The sequence below is a fragment of the Euphorbia lathyris genome, chromosome 6 (assembly GCF_963576675.1).
Source record: "Euphorbia lathyris chromosome 6, ddEupLath1.1, whole genome shotgun sequence".
NCBI lineage: Eukaryota > Viridiplantae > Streptophyta > Magnoliopsida > Malpighiales > Euphorbiaceae > Euphorbia > Euphorbia lathyris.
Genome location: NC_088915.1, coordinates 58199369 through 58220440, shown reverse-complemented (window position 1 = coordinate 58220440; position 21072 = coordinate 58199369). Strand labels below are relative to the sequence as shown.

The 21072-nt window shown below is 31.8% G+C and overlaps 1 protein-coding gene and 1 pseudogene across 1 annotated transcript; both read left to right on the top strand.

Annotated features, from left to right (window-relative positions):
- The first annotated feature begins 608 nt into the window (after nucleotides 1-608).
- Nucleotides 609-9631, top strand: LOC136232994 (probable leucine-rich repeat receptor-like serine/threonine-protein kinase At3g14840; annotated as a pseudogene).
- A 4536-nt stretch (nucleotides 9632-14167) lies between these two features.
- Nucleotides 14168-20846, top strand: LOC136232995 (probable leucine-rich repeat receptor-like serine/threonine-protein kinase At3g14840). The gene is made up of 24 exons (XM_066022502.1): nucleotides 14168-14447; nucleotides 14665-14839; nucleotides 14926-14997; nucleotides 15099-15167; nucleotides 15251-15322; nucleotides 15424-15495; nucleotides 15586-15657; nucleotides 15737-15808; nucleotides 15898-15969; nucleotides 16065-16136; nucleotides 16215-16286; nucleotides 16495-16566; nucleotides 16791-16856; nucleotides 17399-17464; nucleotides 17559-17594; nucleotides 17730-17770; nucleotides 17932-18308; nucleotides 18377-18572; nucleotides 18740-18880; nucleotides 19036-19154; nucleotides 19253-19463; nucleotides 19581-19818; nucleotides 19910-20060; nucleotides 20152-20846. Exons 1-24 carry the CDS (start codon nucleotides 14324-14326, stop codon nucleotides 20518-20520), a joined length of 3027 nt encoding a protein of 1008 aa, XP_065878574.1. The 5' UTR covers nucleotides 14168-14323; the 3' UTR covers nucleotides 20521-20846.
- The last annotated feature ends 226 nt before the right edge of the window (nucleotides 20847-21072 follow it).

Genomic DNA, 21072 nt, shown 5'->3' with positions numbered 1-21072 from the left:
CAGTAGGTTTCACCAACAATGTCTGCGACAACTCTTTATTTGTATATCAAAAAGGAACCGACACAACTTACCTTCTGCTCTATGTCGACGATATAGTTCTTGTTACATCATCTGAGACGCTTTCTATACTATTCAAATTGAGTTCGGAATTTGCAATGAAATATCTGGGTCCATTACATTACTTCTTGAGGATATCCGTCACTCAGTCACCGGGCTCCCTCTTTCTCTCCCAGCGCAAATACGCGTCTGAAATTGCTATATTTAAGTTAATTAGTCATCTGCTTACAAATTGTTTAAAATAACATATTGAACCATAAACTTGTTTTAAATTTGCTATACCTGCTTCATCTTATACAAATCTTCACTCTATTATGACACGTAAGACTTGAAGAATTAATTATATAATTTGAAAAAAGATTCCAAATTAAAAGCTAACCAGACAATGGTCCACACATCAATATAGTAATGGTCCACATGTTAATTTGTCTGAAATGACTAATTAAGTCAACCCAAGTCTTCTACTAAAAGTCTACAACTTTTTTTGAAGAGAAAAGTCTACAAATAATATGATATATATACCACTCTATTAAGCAAATACTAATATATACATATACAAGTTGTAAGAAGATGATAATATCATTGTTAAGGAAGAAGAGCATGAGGTTCTTAATTCCTTTATTTCTTATGTGCATGATGCAGCCTACTAAGGGTGACGTGGCTCTTCTTACTGCTAAGGAGGAAGGTAATTAATGAAATTAATATATAATTTAATTTGTTTTTCTATAAATTAATATTGTATGTACTATATAGTGGATGCTCTACGAGAAATTGCCGTTGAAGTGGGCAAACTAGATTGGAATTTCAACGTAGATCCATGCAGTAACGAGTTGAGTTGGAACACGCCAAAATTGAAAAACGTTACTTTCAACAATAGTGTCATCTGCGATTGTACATATCCACCGGATAGCAACTGCCATATTACTGAGATGTAATTTTACTTTATTTCAACCTTTACTTTATTATTTGAAAATTATACTCATTTCTCTCAATTTTACCATTATTTATTTTTTAATGATATTGTTTACATTTTTTTTTATCTTGTATCAAAAGGTATCTGAAAGGGCAAAATCTTGGTGGTGTGCTTCCTCCGTCAATTGTGAAGTTACCTTACCTAAAGAAACTGTATGATATTTTTCAATTTCATTCATTTTTTTTTGGTTTTGCTATTTATCGCCCTTAAATTACTTATCACCACCTTATTTGGACAATTTTGTTCTTTGCGTAAAAAAATTGCAAAGCTGGGAAATTTTTTTTGAGAGAAAATTTCAAAATTTGGCCTAAACAGATAGCGCATCCGCCCCCACCATAGGCCGGGGGGAATGCGCCATCTGTTCCCGCCATGGGCCGGGAGGAATGTGCCATCCGTTTAGACCAAATTTTGAAAATTGAAAAATTCTCCAATTTTTAGTGACGAAAAATATTAAATCGTTCAATTTTTTATGACGAAAAATGAAAAATTCTCCAATTTTTTGTGACGAAAAATGCAAAATCGTCATAAAAAAGATGTATTATTTTCATGAGTTATTTGATAAAAAAAATATAAATTTTAATGTTTCCAACTTGTAATCATTCATTTTCGGGGTTCGGGTTGTCACACATCAATTATTTTCATAATTTCAATTATTGTTGTTCGGGTTCATGATTTTGGAGAGAGAATTTTCAGTTTTAGATCAAAATTATAAGAAAGGCAACAAAAGTCTAATGGGGACGGTGATAAGTAATTTGGGAACGGTATTTAGCAGCTCACTTTTTTTTCCAATTAAAATTATATTTATTTGATTTTTATTGCAGTGATCTAACTCGTAACTACCTTAGTGGAAATATACCTGTCGAATGGGCTTCCACGAAGCTGGAATATTTGTAAGCAGATGACTAATTAACTTAAATTAAATTAAATTACTCTTAATTTGTTAATAATTCCATATTTATTAATTATTTACAGGTCTCTCGGTGTGAACCGTTTAACAGGACCGCTTCCAAAATATTTAGGAAACATCACCTCGCTTGTCTACTTGTACAAAATTAAATTAATAATGCTTAATCACTTTTTTTCCACATTTTGTTAATTAATTTCTTGGATTAATGCTAATTTTGAGCAACAATGTCTTTTTTCAGGAGTATTGAGAACAATCTTTTTAATGGAACTGTTCCTCCTGAGCTCGGAAACCTAACTAATTTGGTTAATCTGTTAGTTCCAACAATCTTTCCTTTCACTTTACTTTTTGTTAATTAAAAGTTAAATTATGATTGATTAAAAAAAAGTTAAATTATGATTTTTATATTACCGGTCACGATTTGACTACGTCAAAGTTAATCGAGAAAAGAAACGATAGGTCCACAAGCTAAGATTGCACTTGAGAGAGAGGGTGGCGACACATATTATGAGGGAGAGAGATGCAAACTTTTTGTGTCTTAAGTTGCCAGAATGATTAAGTTATTAATAAAGAATAAGTTATCTATTTATAAGGGGTAGTTAGGAAAAACTCTAACCTCCTTCCCTTTTAATGGATCTAATTTGCTCCATTCACGGACGGATTTTATATTCAATCCATACTCGAATATTTCCAACGCTCTCCAAAACCCTAAACTCATTTTAACAATTTTGCTTTAATTTTCATTTCCTATTTTCCACAAATTGCAAACAGAATTTTCGCGATATTTCTTGTGTCAGGGTTGGTTCTGATATTTTATGAGCTCTAGGCAAAATAAGAGATAAGTGGTTATTAGTAAGAAAAAAAATTGTACTTAAAAGTTTAAAATATACGCCAATTTTAGTCCTAAAATATCATATTATTTAGTCTCCTTTTAAACTTAAATGAATATTATAACTAAATTTATAATAAAAACTTAATATATATATATATATATATATATATATAGTAAAACAAATAAATTTAGACATTTTGATCCCGGACTCTTGAACGACAACGCTCTTAATCTATATCCAGGGTTAGCCATGTTCTACCTAGTGATTAAAAAAACTGCAAACCGAGCCAAACAATTTCGATAATTCAAAGTCATTTCGTTGCAAATTTCAATGATATTAATTAATATATATACAAAATATATATATAAATTTCAACAATATAAAAAATGAATGTTAAAGAATATAAATATATAAAAATCTGGATTAATTAATAATCTAATTAATATGTTTAAAAAAAATCTAATTAAGATTTTATTTAATATAAAAAATAATAGATTAATTTAATAAAATTATATATTAAATATAGAAATTAGTAAATGATATAGAAAAATTTATTAAATGATATAGAAACCAAAAGTAGAAATTTATATTCTTCAACGAAGAAAAAGTAGAAATTTATATAGAAATTAATGGAGATAAGATTTCTTTTTTGTGGGGTTGTTATAAAAGACCTTTGAACGTGAGCCGGGTTTGAACCAGCCCATTAATATGGCTGTTGGGCTTTACATTCTGCTTTGTGGGCTCGGTTATTTGCCTCATCAGAAATTACTAATATTCTAATGAATATATTACTATATATAATAGTAATAGAAATTAAATAATTTAAAAAATATTTAATAAATTGAAAATACAAATTAAGAAAATTCAAATTTTTTTGAAAGGGTACATGTACAAAAAAAAAAGAAAAAAAAAGGGAAACCTGAGTCTTTTATGCAAAACAATTTAATTGATTTCCGCCTCTACTAAACTTATTTGTTAGTATATGTTTTTAACCATCCGTTTGTTTCAACTGTTCCTGTTTGTTGATAATTGTTGCTGTTTTCTGTTTACTGATAAAAAAAAATAGATATTATTTGTTTTTTTCGACAAAAAGCAACTGTTTCAAAATTTTACCAAATACTTTCTATCACCTATTTAGTATTGAAATGCAAAAAGCAGTTCCAATAAATAGAAACAACCGAGCACTAAACTTATATTGATATTAGCTCTTAGCGTACATTAAACTGTTAGTTATTATTTTTTATTAACTGGTTTAATTAGTTGATTTGATTAGCTGATTGTATAAATTTATTTATAGATTACTTATTTAATAGTTGTTTTGTTGTTTTCTGTCTCCCTTTATTGAATATGCATGCAGTACTCTTAATGCCAACAATCTCTCAGGCAAGTTACCGCAAGCTCTTACTAAGTTGACCAAATTAGCAGAATTGTAAGTTCTTATTTTACACTATCCCATCTAATTCTTTATTATTATTATTTAGGATATTACATTATTATCTAATACATTTTTAGTTTTGTATTTTAAATAATACATTGTAAGATCATTCTTTTTGTTATATTCAAATAGTTTTTATCTATAATATCTGAAATTGTGCAATTTTACATTTTTAACAGCCAATAACAATTTTATCCATAACGTTGATAAGTTAGGCCAATTTAAAAAATATTCACTGAGTTATCTTAGTAGTCAGGAATCTTGTCATCTAAACTTTGTATGAAGTTGATAAAAAAATTTCAAAAAATTCACCAAATTTAAAAATATTAATGTTCAATTGTACTACTAAATCACAAAAAATATGAAATTCTTTTTTTTTAGAAACAATGATTATAAAATTAATGCGGAATAAAGAAGAAAATATCTGTGTGTTATAATGATATAACTGACGTGCCAACATTAGAGGTAAGTTTGCTATTGACCGTCAACATTAAAATTATTTTTGCATCTTAACCATTTATTTATTTAAAGGTAAATATATATTTTCTATCTAAACTTTATCATGTTTACATTTGATACCTAAAATTTATTTTTACACTTAAAATTTATTATTTTAAACTATTATATTTTTTTATTTTTTTAGAAGAAAAAAATTCTCAGCATGTCTTTCTCTCTCCAATCCAATTTTAATAAAAAATATAATTCAAATATTTAGTATATAAAAATAAAAATATTAAAATACTACTACTTCCGTTTCATATTACATGTCTTTCTAGATACTCTTTTTTTTTGTTTCATTATACATATCATTTTATATGATTAGTGCACGTCAAGTCATCTTTTTTTTTTTCTGCTATAAAATGTGGATTTATGAAAATTAATTAGAAAAATAGACTTATTATAGGATAAATATGTAGTGGAATCAATAAATAAGGGGCAACAATGTCTTTTCTCTAATATCATTAATTTCTATACAACTCTCTAAAACGATATGTAATATGAAACGAAGTTAGTATTATTTTAGAAATATTATTCTCGTTTGTATCTAAATTTTAATTTGACACTTAATATTATTATTTTATTTTTATGTACTAATACCTATTAAATGTGTTTGCATTAAACTTGCAGTAGAATTAGCAGTAACAATTTCAGTGGAAAAATACCTAAGTTTTATTGAGAGCTGGAAACAAATGGACACACTGTTTGTGCATTCTATCTCAAATTTTACATTAATTAATTTGTTTTCATTTTTTAATTAGGAAGCAACTATAGAAATAAATTAATTCTAATTTGCAGTGTGATCCAAAGTAGTGGTCTTGAAGGACCCATTCCCTCCAACATTTCTTCATTGAATAACTTAACTGATCTGTGAGTTAATTATTACCTTCTAATAATTAAGATATGTCATTTAATTAATTGTAATGTTTAATTAAGAAGTGTTTATGTTGGGGTTTAGGAGGATAAGTGACTTACAAGCTGGGGAAGGTTCTGCTTTTCCAGACTTGCAGAATATGAAATACATGAAACTTTTGTGAGTCATTTCATTTGGATTTGGATGCAATATATATATATAAACAAATAAAATCAGAATACACTAATAATTATTACGTATTAATTGCAGAATGTTGAGAAATTGCAATATATCTGGACGCATCCCTGACTATGTAACACAGATGCCCAAATTGAAAACATTGCAAGCTTCTCTATCCTTACTGTCAATTCATTCTCTACATAACATATATAGCTGTTAATATTAACTTTATATATATATATATATATATATATATATATATTTTTGGTCTTTAATTCCAGAGATCTTAGTTTCAATAGATTATCTGGAGATCTTCCAAAGGATTTCTCTGCTCTAACAAAACTGGAGAACATGTAAGCATATTAACCCTAACGCACTAATTTCCATCTACTAAATTGATTGATGGCTATATATAAGCGGCTAAATGTCACAAAATAATAATAAGTTAGATGACACACAATAAACTTTATTATAGGTTAGAAGCTAAATAATACCATTGATTTATGTATAGGTATCTCACGAACTACCAGCTAACAGGAGACATCCCAAACTGGATCAACGATCGAAGTTTGTAAGTTGTTTATATTATTTTCTTTCTTTAGGAGTAAGAAGTATTTCTTAATTTCTAATTTCTACTTTTTTTTATGGACAAACAAATAGATATTAAACTTCAATGGTATGGTATAATAAGTTTTTAAATGTATAAATATTTGTTTGTAGTCCAATAGATCTTTCTTACAACAATTTTACCAGACGTTCCATGCTACCTACATGTCGAGAAACATTGTAAGAACTTCGTTACATATTTTCTAACCCTTTTTTGTGTCATTAAATTATATGATACATTAATTTGGTTTCTTCTTCATCAGGAACTTATTCAAAAGCTCTTCGGGATCGAACAACACGTGAGCTTCCATAACCTTAAGTACATTTGCTTCTTTCTGGTTGTATAGATTTTTGTTTTAACATCAGCTTACTTTTCTAGAATGGCTGCAGAGTGCCTGGGTCTTCTCCGTTGTTCAAAAGGTTAATAAATTATACTTCAAAGCAGCATAATCTATTGGTTTTAAAGTTAAAGTTGGGAATTAACATATAGGAATCTTATATATGTATGTAGTACCAAAAACTTCAGTGCATATAAACTGTGGAGGAGGAAAAACCAGCGTTGGAAAAATGGGGTATGATGCAGATGAAGAGCAAGGAGGTCCAGCAAAATATTTTCCAACCAAAGCTGATTGGGAATTTAGCAGCACTGGACATTTTTGGGATGTTTCGGGTAGAATTTCACTAGATTTATACATAGCTAAAAATGCGTCGGCCTTGTCAATGGAAAACTCCGAATTGTACACAAGAGCTCGTCTGTCCCCTCTATCTCTCACATATTATGTGCGTTGTCTAGCAAATGGTAATTATAATGTCAGCCTTCACTTTGCCGAGATCATAATTAGGGATAATAAATCCTTCAGCAGTCTTGGAAGACGGATTTTTGATGTTTATATTCAGGTAATCATTTAATTGTTTGTTAGATTGATCATATAGAACATGTTTTGATTGAATAAAATATATAATTGTGGAGTGTAGGGGATACTTATGTTGAAGGATTTTGAGATAAAAAAGGAAGCAGGAGGAGTTGATAAAGTGATAATTAAGAAATTCAAAGGAATTAGAGTTAATGATGGGAATTTAGACATCAATTTTCGTTGGGTTGGGAAAGGAACAACAACTTCCCCAAAGAAAGGAACTTATGGTCCTCTGATATCTGCAATTGATGTCAAATCTGGTATGTCCATCTTCTTTTACCTCTTAATTACTTTAAATTAATGCTACCTTCTGAATAACTAACTTGACATACATATAGTTTCTCCATCTCATTTTGTGCAGAGTTCAACCTTCCTAATGAGAGCATGAAAAAGAATTTAAAAGTATCGGCAGCTGTAATTTTGCCATTGTTTTTTACTATCATCGTTGCAGGCATTGTTTACTGGAAATGTTATTTGGGTGGTAGGACACAACTGGAAAAAGGTAGTTCATATCATACATACATACAACATACTTTTCTTTTTTATAACTTAAGAATTGAGTTGAGTGTCTGTGTTTCCTTAATTTGACATGCAGAACTAGCAGGTTTAGATTTTCAAACTGGAATGTTCACCTTCAGACAAATCAAAGCTGCCACTGATAACTTCAATCCAAAAAACAAGATTGGTGAAGGTGGTTTTGGACCTGTCTACAAAGTTAGTACATTATCATTCTTTTTTGTTCTTATTCTCTACTCTACTCAAGCAATTACATTAAAATTATATATGATTACAGGGAATCTTAGCAGATGGCACTGAAATTGCAGTTAAGCAGCTTTCTTCAAAATCGAGACAGGGAAACCGAGAATTTGTGAACGAAATAGGCCTCATTTCTGCTTCACAACACCCAAATCTTGTTAAATTATATGGATGTTGTGTTGAAGGGAGTCAATTACTGTTGGTATATGAATACCTGGAAAACAACAGTCTTGCACATAATTTATTTGGTGAGATTCACTTCTTCAATCCAAAATAATGCATAAACTTTTATTGAGTAATGTTTATTGATTATATAATAGGTGAAAGGGAAGGGGAGGTGATAGTACTGGACTGGCCAACTAGGCACAAGATTTGTGTTGGCATAGCCAGAGGCCTGGTTTTTCTCCATGAAGAATCCACCTTAAAGATTGTCCATAGGGACATAAAAGCAACAAATGTACTTCTTGATAAGGATTTAAATGCAAAGATATCCGATTTTGGATTGGCCAAGCTTGACGAAGAAGATAACACACATATCAGCACCAGAATTGCAGGCACTATGTATGCTATTGCTAACTACCTTTTTTTTTACTCCATTTAGGTATTAATATTCAATGTTTGATCATTATTGTTGTTGCAGAGGATACATGGCACCGGAATATGCATTATGGGGTCACTTAAGCTATAAGGCAGATGTTTACAGTTTTGGAGTTGTGGCATTAGAAATTGTTGCAGGCAGAAGCAACATGAAACGCGGACCGGATAAGAATACCATTTGCCTTGTAGATTTGGTAAGAAAAAGACAGTTTTTTTTAAGGGTTACATTGAGTTAAGATGGGTTTTAGTTGTTAATTTTTGGCATGATTTATTTCAGGCACTTGTTCTAAAGCAAGAGAAGAATCTAATGGAGATGGTTGATCCAAGATTGGAATGTAAGTTTGATGAAGAAGAAGTATGTAGAGTGATTGAGATAGCATTGCTATGCACTAATGCATCAGCTGCACTTAGGCCTACAATGTCTGCAGTAATAAGTATGCTTGAAAGCCACATTGATGTTTATGAACAACCAATGGATACTACTTTCTCTGGCTCTGGCTCTGGCTCTATCAATGAATTGTCTTCTGCAGCCCTAAAGAAACAGTATGACCAAATTTTGATGCAAAACAACTCAAGCGAAACTCGGTCCGTTGCTCATTCATCAAATGCAATATGGGCAGCAGCTTCATCATCTACTTCTGGTTATCAGGACCTTTATCCATTCAATCCGGATTCTATCCCAGCCTAATTAGTTTATGCATTACAACCATCAAAGTCCTTCGGATGCTGAGTCACTCGTTTAGTCCTAAGAATGCGAGATGCGTTAAATATTTCACATTAATGTGACATTATTAATAGTGAGACAAGGTACCTTTTAAGGTGGAATTAGACTCATATTCTATTGCAAAATCCTGTAAAACATACAGGTGTTAGTTTGAAAAGAAACAACAGATACAGAAAATAGAAATATGTATACTAAAATTAAATTTTTCTTTGAGCTGATAGTGTTGAAAAATAAATGAAACCATGTTCTTGGATGAATGAAACAGAATAAAGTTTCAGATGGAACTTTTGTAATGTGTCAATTATGAGAAGAATAGGGCCAGAGGATGTAGTAATTGCAAGTTCTACAATGAACAAAAGCCCAAATATAAGGTGACTTTGGATTGGGTTTTTAAGATTATTTAATGTTTAAGAATTAAGAACAGTTAGTTCAGATATAATGTGATGCTAAATCATTTCACACATGATCTATTCAATTTGGTGAATTTTTAATAATTGAAAATGTATTATATGGATAAACTTACACAGAGTAGTAGTATTTCAAGCTAAAAAAACTGACATGAAACCAAAAGCTCAAGTTGGTTCAATCATATAAGCAAATGTTCCTAGATTTGCAACATATACAACACTGATCTATTTCATCATATGACTGTTTGGTTCAAAAGGACCTGATACCATATCATGAAATCGTTTAACCAAGTTAAAGGCTAATCATAACCAGGGGCGGAACCAGAAGGTTGGGGTGGGCTCGAACCCCGGTAGGCCGCCGGAGAATTGAGAATTTTTTTTAAAGTAATGGTGTCTTTTGAGAGAATTATATTAACTCTATGTAGTATTATTTTAATTTTTAAAGGTAGATGAGATGGTTAAGGATGCTTACTTTAACATGTTTAATTTTGGCAAAAAGCATCCTGGGGCCCTGATCTTTCATTGTTTGGTGCATTAAGCCCTCGATCTTTTATTTAGACACATTAAGCCCATGATCTTTCATCATTTAGTGCATTAAGCCCTCGATCTTTCATTTAGACACATTGAGCCATTGATCTTTCATATATGAGTGCATTAGGCCCTTCAGTAAATCAATTAATATATAGGTTTATTAAGGGCATGTTTGGTTAGGTTTATATAACTGCAGCGTTTCGCATTTTCTCTGGACACTGCAACATTTTGGAGCTTTTCACGAAAAGCTCTTTTCATGAACAGTTGTTTGTAGTTACTTGTTATTGATAAAATTACCCTTCTTATTTCCACAAAATGAGCTTCAATTTTAACATTATTTTTTATTGGGTAAATTCCAAAAAAAACCTCTGTGCTTTGATGTTGTTCCAAAAAAACCATTGTGGTTTGTTATTACAAAAAAAAGTACTGTGGTTTGCGCCGTTATCCGAAAAACGGAAAATGGCTTAACGGTGTTAAATTACTGACGTGGCACAATGTTAAGGTTGGAAATTCGAATTTTTTTTATTTTTTTATTTTTTTCTCTCTCATCTTCTTCTTCTTCTCCTTCCTCCTTCTTCCTTCTTCCTTCTTCTTTCTTCTTCCTCCTTCTTCTTCTCCTTCTTCTTTTTTCTTCCTTCTTCCTTCTTCTTCCTTCTTCTTCTTCCTCCTTCTTCTTCTACCTTCTTTTTTTTCTTTTTTTTTTAAGTTTCTGAAATTTCCAGATTTCTAAGGTCTTCTTCCTTATAAGGGCTTGCAGGTTTCGAATTCAGCTTCATGGCAGATTCTACAGTGAGATACTGCGCAATTTGATTGCAATTCATCTACATAAAGAACTATGTCTCCCATTTTGTCTTTCTATTTTGGGGCTTCTTTTCTTTTTTAAATTTGAAAATTCTCTCTGCTTTTTTATTATTCCCAATACAGTTTATGTCTTCTGTCTCTGTTTTGTCCTCTCCACTTTAAAGAAGGCCAATTGTGGGTGATATTCCCAATTTACCCTTTTATAATTGAACTAGATAGATAAGATACAACTTAATTATGGTAAAACCACCTTCAGATCCTTGATTGTTCCTTTTTTAGTGGGTTTAGTATCTGATCTTTCATATAAATATATTAGATTCTTAATCTAATTCCGTTAAAACAAATCTACAGTAAAACTACATAAAAAAAATAGTTTTTGGAATTATTAAAAGAAATCTGGAAAATTCCAGATTTCTGGAAAATTTCCAGAAATCTGGAAATTTTCCAGATTTTCTGACGGAAATCTGGAAATTTCCGAAATTTGGATTCCAGATTTCGGAAATTTCAGATTTCTTTGGAAATCAGAAATTAAAAAAAAAGAATGGAAGAAAAAAAAGAAGAAGGAGGAGGAGGAAGAAGAAGAAGGAAGAAGAGGAGAGAAGAGAGGAAGAAGAAAGAAGAAGAGGAGAGGAGAGAGAAGAAGAAGAAGAAGAAGAAGAAGAAGAAATAAAAAAGAAAAAAAAATCGTTTTTCCAAATCTGGAAATTTCCGAAATTTGGATTCCAGATTTCGGAAATTTCAGATTTCTTTGGAAATCAGAAATTAAAAAAAAAAGAATGGAAGAAAAAAAAGAAGAAGAAGAAGAAGAAGAAGAAGAAGAAGAAGAAGAAGAAGAAGAAGAAGAAAGGGAAAAAATAAAAAAATAAAAAAATTCGAATTTCCAACCTTACCCCTATGCCACGTCAGCAATTTAACACCGTTAAGCCATTTTCCGTTTTTCGGGTAACGGCGCAAACCACAGTCCTTTTTTTTTGTAATAACAAACCACAAAGGTTTTTTTGGAACAACATCAAACCACAGAGGTTTTTTTTGGAATTTACCCTTTTTTATTTTTAGAACATAATTATCGAAAACAAGGTTTTATTGTGTTCAATAAATTTTTAATTTTTTATTTAAATTATTTTTATTAATTTATATAATATATTTTTTATTTTAGAATTTGTTATTTTTAGAACATCATTTGTTGTCACACCAAACATGCCCTTAATAAACCTATATATTAATTGATTTATGGAAGGACCTAATACACCCATATATGAAAGATCAAGGGCTCAATGTGTCTAAATGAAAGATCGAAGGCTTAATGCACCAAATGGTGAAAGATCAGGGGCTCAATGTGTCTAAATAAAAGATCGAGAGCTTAATGCACCAAACAATGAAAGATCAGGGGTCTCAGGATGCTTTTTGCCTTTAATTTTCTATTAGTTCAGTGCTAGTTTCTAAAATAATAATAATAATATTTTTACAGTTTTAACGCGTTGTAGGTTAAAAAAGTTTTGCCCAACCGTAACGGGTTGGACTTTGAAAATTTACCGTCAACCGCACAGTTAATTTTGATTTTTTTTTTTTTTTACATTTTGAATTTTTTTTACTGATATGTTTGACCCCGGATCATCTGGGGTCCTGGTTCCGTCACCGATCATAACTTTAGTCGAACCTTGCTTGTATTCCAGTTTTTAGCAATGTGATGTTGTTGATCAATTAATTCTAGGTATTTGAATAACTGGTTCACTCTAATTTACAATCAATAAACCAAATGTGTTCCTCTGTACTTTTTAATATATAATAGTAATACTTATTCAACAAGTAGAGAGAAAACAAAAATAAAACAAGTACAAGCGATTTTTTTGACTATAAATATTCGTTGACTTAGAAAAAGAAGAAGAATTAAGAAATATCTACTTCTTTAATATAATATAATATAATATGACAACAAACTAAGCTTATAAATCATAAACCATAATCATAGTTTTGCTGTATCCCAATTTCAACTAGATTTTAGGGTACACTCATTCACGTTTTGCATTTCTACTAAATTTGATATCAAGTTTAATTATAATATAAATAAAGCTATTTTTTTTTATGAATAAATAAAGCTATTTGATGTGATAAAGTGAAAAAAATACATCTAATGATTTAGGAGCAATTTCACATCTAACAGATGAATGACATTACATCAATTTCAGGCATCATTATGGTTTATATATATATTTTGTTTCTCATTTTGCATAAATTGCGTATCAATTAAATTTAGAAAAAAATTCATATTTTGGTAAGTTAATAATAGCATTGGAGATTAAGATTTACAAATTCGGTAAAATATTTGAACTTTTTTTCCAAATCATACAAAAGATGGTATATTTTTTTAATTTTAATCGTATATTTGTGATCTGTTAAGTGATAAAATGAGCACATATGAAGTTTAGATAATAATATTAATGATTGAGAAAACAATTTGATGAATTATTTTTCAAATTGACCAAATCTATTAATAGTAAGAGTAAAATTGTTCTTGGCTACAAACGTTAAAATTAAAATTATAAAAATTTTAAACGTTAGGAGTAAAATCGCTACTGACCGTAAATTTTAGAATTATTTTTATATCTTATCCCTTATTTGATTCTGGACGCCTTGGCTTTGTCCCAATTTTTAATAAAAAATATCCCTTATTTGATCAGACAAAACATCATCAACATTTTTTCCAGTATTTTACTATTTATTAGTCACACGGGTTTTACAACGAGATGAAATAAGGTTTCAAAATGACATCAAGGTTTCTTTTGAAAAAGTATCCATAAATTATAAAATAGTATTATTTTAACTTAAACTTTTTTGAAATGCTAACAATTTAGTTTAACTTGAAGCTAATTTAGTTATTTGTAACAGAACTTTGAGCTAAATTAATATCATATATCAAATTCCTTTATTTAAGATTAAATTGATATTTTCTAAAAAAAAAAAATTAAATTGATACATTTTACAAACATTTGGTATTAAAGTGGTTCTATTTTGTAAGTTGAGATTAAATTGGTAGTTCCTTAAAACCAAAGCCATTTTGGTAATCTTCCAGATTAATATAATTAAACACTTGCTTTCTCATTTAGCATATACAGTTAGCTAGAGCTCTAGCATACTAGTTTTTTTCAATAAATTACTTGACTTGTCTGACATAATCTATCAAGCTTGGTCTTTGAAGCATACCCACCTTTTCAAGCTTTATCCTTGAAAGAACAAGGAGGGATTGGGGAAGAAAAATGGCTAGATTTGGTCATTGTTTCAGAATCAGTTACACTCTGCTGCTTCTTATTCTTCTATTACTAATCTGCTGGGAAGCTGCTAAGATTGAAGCACAGTCTGTGTCTCTTCCTGATGATGAAGGTAAGATCAATTTACCTTTTACTCAACTTCCTGCTTTCATTTGGGTCCTAACAGCAGCAACCAATTTCATTTTTAAAATTAAGCTTCTGGGTGAAGTACAGATTTAATCTTTTCTCCAAGTAATGCCTTAAACTTATGAGATTGCTCTTAATGACCATAGTAATTAATAGGCGTCCCAAAATTCAAAAGCTGATATGGGTTTGACACGGTTGTACAGTGCAAGCTCTCCGTGAAATTGCTGAACAAATGGGGAAAAAGGACTGGAATTTCAGTGTAAATCCTTGCAATGATTCAAATTGGCAGACACCAAAATCTTCAGACAGACCATTGTACAACAATACTATCCGCTGCAACTGCACAACCCTAGATGGTGTATGCCACGTTGTTAGCATGTACAATCCCAAATCTTGTTTTCTTCATTAGTAATTAAGTGTTTGTTAGTAGCACTGATTCAGGAATGTTTCTAATTGCATTACAGATCTCTCAAAGGGCAAGACCTCGCTGGTGTACTTCCACCATCAATTGTGAAGCTACCTCATCTTAAGACACTGTAAGACTAAGATAATTGTACCAATTAGTTGGGTTGTCTTGTAAATCATGTCAATTGGGACTAACGATTGGTTGTTGTTGTTGTTGTTGTTGTTATTACAGTGACTTCTATAAGAACTATCTTAGTGGCAATATACCACCTGAATGGGCTTCTACAAAGCTGGAATTTATGTAAGTTGAATGGGTTAAATAAATTTTTTTCCTTTTATATAAATAGATAGTCACTCCTAATTTTTAAATGCAAAATATTGCAGTTCAGTTGCAATGAACCACTTAACAGGACAAATTCCGAGTTACTTGGGAAACATCACTTCACTTGTATACTTGTATTCATGCTCTATCTCTGTCTCTATTTTTCTTATCCGTTTTTTTAATGTTAAATATTTCATTGGGTTGGTGGTAATCTTGAGCAAAAACATTTTCTTAGGAGCATTGAGAACAATCTTTTTAATGGAAATGTTCCTCCACAGCTTGGAAAACTCGTTAACTTGGAGAATCTGTCAGTCCCTTGAACCTTTTCTTCTAAAATTCAGTATTTAAATTATCTGAATACAGCAGCATGTAACAGTGATCTTTTGTATGAATACAGTGTTCTAAATGCCAACAATTTCAGTGGAGAACTACCTCTTGCTCTCACTCATATTACCAAATTAACAGATCTGTAAGTACTAGCCACCATAGCTCTTAAGTATGTTATTCATATTATATACAGACAGATCCTAATATGCAGTCATATGCAGTAGGATTAGCAGTAACAACTTCAGCGGGAAACTGCCCAGTTTTATTCAGAACTGGAAACAACTCAAGACCCTGTACGTGTTTCATTGTATCGGACAATTCAAATGTATAGAACTCTTGTTTTGAAGAGGAACTTATAAATCATATTGAATAATGTTAACAGTGAGATCCAAGGTAGTGGTCTTGAAGGGCCAATTCCCTCTAGTATTTCTGCATTGAATAATTTAACTGAATTGTGAGTTTCCTGTTACACAATAGCTCTTACTTGCATAACATGGTTGTGAATATATGTGTATGTCTAAATTAATGTGTTTCTTCTATATTATACAGGAGGATAAGTGATCTCCGGGGGGAAGGTTCTAAGTTTCCTAGCTTGGAAAACATGGAAAACATGGTGTATTTGTAAGTCATTCTTACTTCGATTCCCTGAAATCCTTGCTAACCGGTATTATTTGAGCTAAAAGGTATTCTATTTTGTAGGATGTTAAGGAACTGCAATATATCTGGTCCACTTCCATACTATGTAACTGGAAATGGAAAACTGAAAACCCTGTAATACGTTTTTTCCTTATCTTTTAATTTAAAAGATACCCTGTTTCTATTGTAATATTGTTGAAATTTCTTTCTTCAAATTTAGACACTTGTACATTATTCTTATGAACTATTACGTTTCGTTTGACCTATCTGTGTGAATGATAATGATGATTTCTACACAGCCTTTGTATCTTACAAAGAAAGAAACAAAAATGTTTTCTTGCAGAGACGTCAGTTTCAACAGAATGTCTGGAGATCTTGCTACAAATTTTGATAGTTTAACAGGCTTAGAGATAATGTAAGCATTCTAAACTCGCCTGCATGATTAGCACAAGCTCTTTTTGTATAGACTGTAGTTCTTTATGTACTGTGAACCCATTGAACATCACCTACCAATTTTCCTGCATCATCTAAATGCAATAATCAGAAAACCCTCCAAATAGAATCTTTTCTTTCTTAAAGTCTTTTGCAGTGGTAACTTAACTTGTTAATAAAATAACATTATCGGTGATCCTTTGTTAGGTATTTGACAGGGAACTCCTTTACTGGACCCATCCCAAACTGGATCAAGCAACTAAATACTCGCACGTATGTTCATTCTCTTATGCCCTATTGCATTATGTAACTTGTAGAAACATCTTTGACTGACTTGGTTTTTTTATAATTTGGGTGTGATGTGATGCTCTTTTTGTTTTTTACTTAATTTCTTTTATCTATGCATAGTTACAATCGTATGGTCGATGTATGTGGTACGCCTCATTGGGTTTGATGGTTATATTCTTTTATCTGATAATAATACGATATTAGTACTGTCATTAAATTCTTCATTTTGATATGGCTGAAGGACCTGATACTCTTCTTGTAGACTAGATGTTGGATTAGCTTTGGCTGATCACCAAGTAGTTTATGGATTTGTGTTCATTCCCAGATATATCAACTTTCATTCCCATATGAACAAAATCCGTGTTCATCCAAGATTACTGTGTTGAAGCATTAACATTTTAATGAAAATATTTGTGCGGGCCCTGCAGGGTGTTTACTTGCATAATTGCATTGAATTGTTCTTATAATGTATTAATTTGCTTTTGGTACCTCTCCTAGCTATAAAATGAGTTGATGTTTGTGTGCAGTACAATAGATCTTTCATACAATAATTTTACTCGAAGTTCTTTACCTACTGCTTGTCGAGAAACACTGTAAGAACCATTTTTTTTTTCCATTTTCTGTTGTTTATTTGAAGAATGTCACTTCACTCATATTTTCAAAAACTTGGCTTTCATGATCAATCAGGAACTTGTTCAAAAGCTCTTCTGGAGGGCCAAACAAGTGAGGCTTGAATAACTTAATTTATCTTTTTCATTCTATTCTTAAAATGATGTCCATTTGTTTCTTTCTTTCTCTAAGTTTTTCTTTTTATTTTATGCATAACCTGATTTTCTTTTTACTGTAATATCTTTGCAGAACAGCTGTGGAGTGCCTCAATAACTTTCCGTGTTCAAAAGGTTTTTATACTATTGCATCAAATTGCATACTACGGACTTGAATTATTCTCTAAAGAACATTACTTTAAAGCTTGTTGAGCTGTAGTTTCATTGATAAACAACATATGTTGCTAAAACTTTGCTTAGCATTGGATCAATATTAAATTGTTATTTCTTGACAGTTCAATACGCTGTGCATATAAATTGTGGTGGAGGAAGTACTCGAATTGGAAGCATTACCTACGAAGGAGATGATGTGGCAGGAGGTGGGGCAAAATATGTTCCCACTAGAGGTCAGTGGGAACTTAGTACAACTGGACACTATTGGGATGGGGCTACTTCATCAGATGACTACATAGCTAAAAATGTATCTGTGCTCAGAATGGACAACTCTGAATTGTACACAGCAGCACGCCTTTCTCCTCTCTCCTTCACATATTATGTTCGTTGCCTTGGGAATGGGACATATGATGTGAAGCTTCACTTTGTGGAGATAATTATTAGGGACAATAGATCCTCCCAAAGTCTTGGAAGACGGATATTTGATGTTTATATCCAGGTACTCTATCTCATGTTGTTTTCTTTGCCTAATACTGAGAACATTTTGATTAAATTAGTATTCTGTAGGGAAAACTTGTGTTGAAGGATTTTGAGATAAAAAAGGAAGCTCAAGGAGTAGATAAAGTGCTCATTAAGGAATTTAAAGCAGTAATAAATGATGGGACTTTAGAAATCCAATTCCGCTGGGCTGGGAAGGGGACAACACATGCCCCAATAAAAGCGTCATATGGTCCTATAGTATCTCTCATAGATGTCAAATCTGGTAAGTTCTTTTCTTCTGCTAACGTTTTTGTTCTATTCAATACGTAATCCTTGTGTGTCTATGTAGAACTGGCAATAACATACAATGAAAAATGGCCTTTCTGCACTTGAACATTATATTTTCTAAATCTGACAGTTGTTATGTCTTGTTTATCTAATTTGTCACAGAATTTGAGCCTCCTAGTGAGAGCAAAATAAACATATCCGCCGTGCTTCTAGCTACAATTTTGCCATTGTTCTTCATTTTCATTGTCGTTGGCATTCTTTGGTGGAAAGGATGTTTTCGAGGCAAGCCACCAATGGATCCAGGTACCCATATGAGCCGGATCAAAGAACTATAGAGTTAATTTTGATTATTATACTATCTTATCAAATGAACAATCTTGAGTTCTTTCTTTTCAACTTTTTTGCCTTATAATCTATAAGGCAATGTGATGAATTGTATATTCTGGTCCCTTGTACAGAGTTAGTAGGGTTAGATCTTCTAACCGGTAGGTTCACCTTCAGACAAATTAAAGCAGCAACTAATAACTTTGATCCAGCAAACAAGATTGGAGAAGGTGGTTTTGGAGCTGTCTTCAAAGTATATACTACAACTCTATCATTCCTTACAATTAGTTTCATCAATTTTTTTTTATTATTCGACTTTAATACAAAGATGTACCTTACATAATCATTCAGGGTAAATTATCGGATGGAACTACTGTTGCAGTTAAGCAGCTTTCTTCCAAATCAAAGCAGGGAAATCGAGAATTTGTAACTGAGATAGGCATGATTTCTGGTCTAGAACACCCCAATCTCGTCAAATTGTACGGGTGCTGCGTGGAAGGAAAACAATTACTGCTGGTGTATGAGTACATGGAGAACAACAGTGTTCAACATGTTTTGTTCGGTAAGTCCACTGTTTAGCTCCTCATTCTGTCACTTATAATGCTAAATCTAGAAAGAAAACGAAATCCGAGTATCAAGAATTCTATAAAAATGTTTGGATTACATGTTTCGGTTATAGGTGAAAAGGAAGGGCAAGTGCATTTGGATTGGCCTACAAGGCAAAAGATTTGCATAGGTATAGCAAAAGGCCTGGCTTTCCTGCATGATGAATCTGCAATAAAAATTGTTCATAGAGACATCAAAACTAGTAATGTACTCCTGGACAAGAACCTGAATCCGAAGATATCTGATTTCGGTTTGGCCAAGCTTGATGAAGACGAAAACACCCATATCAGCACCCGGATTGCTGGCACTATGTGAGATTTCTTCTGAGAATTTCTGACTTGCCATCCTCTTACCTCAGTTAATCGGAATGCTAGTTTACATAACAGTGTCAATCAATTGCAGAGGATACATGGCTCCTGAATATGCGTTATATGGTCACCTGACCTTCAAGGCAGATGTTTACAGTTTCGGGATTGTATTACTGGAAATTGTGGCGGGCGAGAGAAACATGAAACACAGACCCGACCAAAATTATGTATGCCTTCTGGATTGGGTAAGATTAACAATCATGACAAACAACAACTCTAGTTATTAGAGAAGTCTGGTTAAAGTTTAAACGTTTTGCTTTGTTATGTTGATTTCAGGCACAAGTTCTACAGCAAAAGGGATACCTAATGGAGCTGGTTGATCCAAGGTTGGAGTCCAAATTCAAGAAAGGAGAGGTAGAAAGAGTGATTGAAGTAGGTTTGTTGTGCACAAACCCGTCTCCGGCGCTTAGGCCTACGATGTCTACAGTTGTGAAAATGCTTCAAGGAAAAGCAGATGTTCATGAACTGGTTATAGATCCAAGCTATGGAGATGAATCAAGATTCAAGGGTATGCGGAAACTTTTTCGTCAACTCATGTTTGATGATGACTCTAGTGGAACTCAATCCCTTGGTCAACCATCCATTGCAATGTCCAATAATTCTTCATCATCTGCATATATAAGCCATAACCGGATTTCCTCTTAGCTTACGACCACATATATGCTGCTGGACGACTTGGAAGTTACTCCCCTTCGAAGTCCGTATCCCAGATTACAACTATTGCGCTAAGCCAATGTCGACAACAACTCTCCTAAATTATGGAGAACTTGGGGGCGGGAGGAAAGAGATCACGGAGGCTCCGTAGACCCCATGCAGGGGAGAAATTAAAAAAAAATAAAAAGAAATTTACGAAAATTTCCGTCATCAAATATAATTTCTGTCTGTAATTTAGAACGTAAATTCCGTCGCTAAATATGTGTAATTTAGATTTTGCATCAGTAATGGAATCTAAGAAAAAAATATCTATCTGATGCTTGTAGTCCAAAAATAAATCTATAATTTCTAATATATTTTTTATCCGCCAGAAAGATGCATATACAATATTACAAACTTCTCTCTGTAACACTTGACAAAATCCATGCTGTTTGAATACATAAATAATATTACAAATTCCGTATCAATTTGATTAAAATTTAGTTTTATTCCCAATTTAATTTTCTTTCCGAATCAAAAATTTATAGCTATGTGAACAATAAA